General features: G+C 61.9%; 1 protein-coding gene across 1 annotated transcript in view; it reads left to right on the forward strand.

Annotated features, from left to right (window-relative positions):
* Nucleotides 1-1,396, forward strand: part of LOC108803599 (rap1 GTPase-activating protein 1-like) — a gene marked incomplete at its 3' end in the record, with an annotated part of 5,310 nt that overhangs the window by 1,438 nt on the left and 2,476 nt on the right. The window contains exon 2 of the mRNA XM_018575429.1: nt 1,189-1,374. Within this exon, the coding sequence (XP_018430931.1) occupies nt 1,339-1,374 (36 nt within the window). The remainder of the gene's footprint in view (nt 1-1,188; nt 1,375-1,396) is intronic.

Below are 1,396 nucleotides of genomic sequence, written 5' to 3' on the forward strand. Positions count from 1 at the left end.
CCCATACACAGCACTCCACCCACCACCGGAGGAACTCCGCCCCATACACAGCACTCCACCCACCACCGGCGGAACTCCGCCCCATACACAGCACTCCACCCACCACCGGCGGAACTCCGCCCCATACACAGCACTCCACCCACCAATGGGAGTCCCCCAGTCTGTGCCCCAGTTTGCCCTCCATGTCCCTTCTGTGTCCCAGTCTGACCTCCATGTGCCTTCTGTGCCCCTGTCTGGCCTCCATGGCCCTTCTGTGCCCCAGTCTGACCTCCATGTGCCTTCTGTGCCCCAGTCTGACCTCCATGGCCCTTCTGTGCCCCAGTCTGACCTCCATGGCCCTTCTGTGCCCCAGTCTGACCTCCATGTCCCTTCTGTGCCCCAGTCTGACCTGCATGGCCCTTCTGTGCCCCAGTCTGACCTCCATGTGCCTTCTGTGCCCCAGTCTGACCTCCATGGCCCTTCTGTGCCCCAGTCTGACCTCCATGGCCCTTCTGTGCCCCAGTCTGACCTCCATGTCCCTTCTGTGCCCCAGTCTGACCTCCATGGCCCTTCTGTGCCCCAGTCTGACCTCCATGTCCCTTCTGTGCCCCAGTCTGACCTCCATGTCCCTTCTGTGCCCCAGTCTGACCTCCATGGCCCTTCTGTGCCCCAGTCTGACCTCCATGTCCCTTCTGTGCCCCAGTCTGACCTCCATGGCCCTTCTGTGCCCCAGTCTGACCTCCATGTCCCTTCTGTGCCCCAGTCTGACCTCCATGGCCCTTCTGTGCCCCAGTCTAACCTCCATGTGCCTTCTGTGCCCCAGTCTGACCTCCATGTCCCTTCTGTGCCCCAGTCTGACCTCCATGGCCCTTCTGTGCCCCAGTCTGACCTCCATGTCCCTTCTGTGCCCCAGTCTGACCTCCATGGCCCTTCTGTGCCCCAGTCTGACCTCCATGTCCCTTCTGTGCCCCAGTCTGACCTCCATGGCCCTTCTGTGCCCCAGTCTAACCTCCATGGCCCTTCTGTGCCCCAGTCTGACCTCCATGTCCCTTCTGTGCCCCAGTCTGACCTGCATGGCCCTTCTGTGCCCCAGTCTGACCTCCATGTGCCTTCTGTGCCCCAGTCTGACCTCCATGGCCCTTCTGTGTCCTCCTCACTTCCTGTTCCTGTGTTGTGTTCTGATTGAGGATCCGCCCCTTGCCCCCGCAGGTCCTGGGTCGGGAGGGGCCCTTCCCTCTTATCCTGCTGCCGCAGTTTGGGGGTTACTGGATCGAGGGGACCAATCACGACGTCTCCTCATTGCCGGATGCGGAGAGCGTTCAGTCGCCCAGCGGGAAGGTGAAGCTGGAAAGTAACCACATGGCGCGAATCTACCGCAAACACTTCCTGGGGAAGGTGAGCACACGCCGGGGGGCCG

This window comes from Nanorana parkeri, unplaced genomic scaffold (genome assembly GCF_000935625.1).
Source record: "Nanorana parkeri isolate BGI_ZX_2015 unplaced genomic scaffold, ASM93562v1 scaffold3916, whole genome shotgun sequence".
Classification (NCBI taxonomy): domain Eukaryota; kingdom Metazoa; phylum Chordata; class Amphibia; order Anura; family Dicroglossidae; genus Nanorana; species Nanorana parkeri.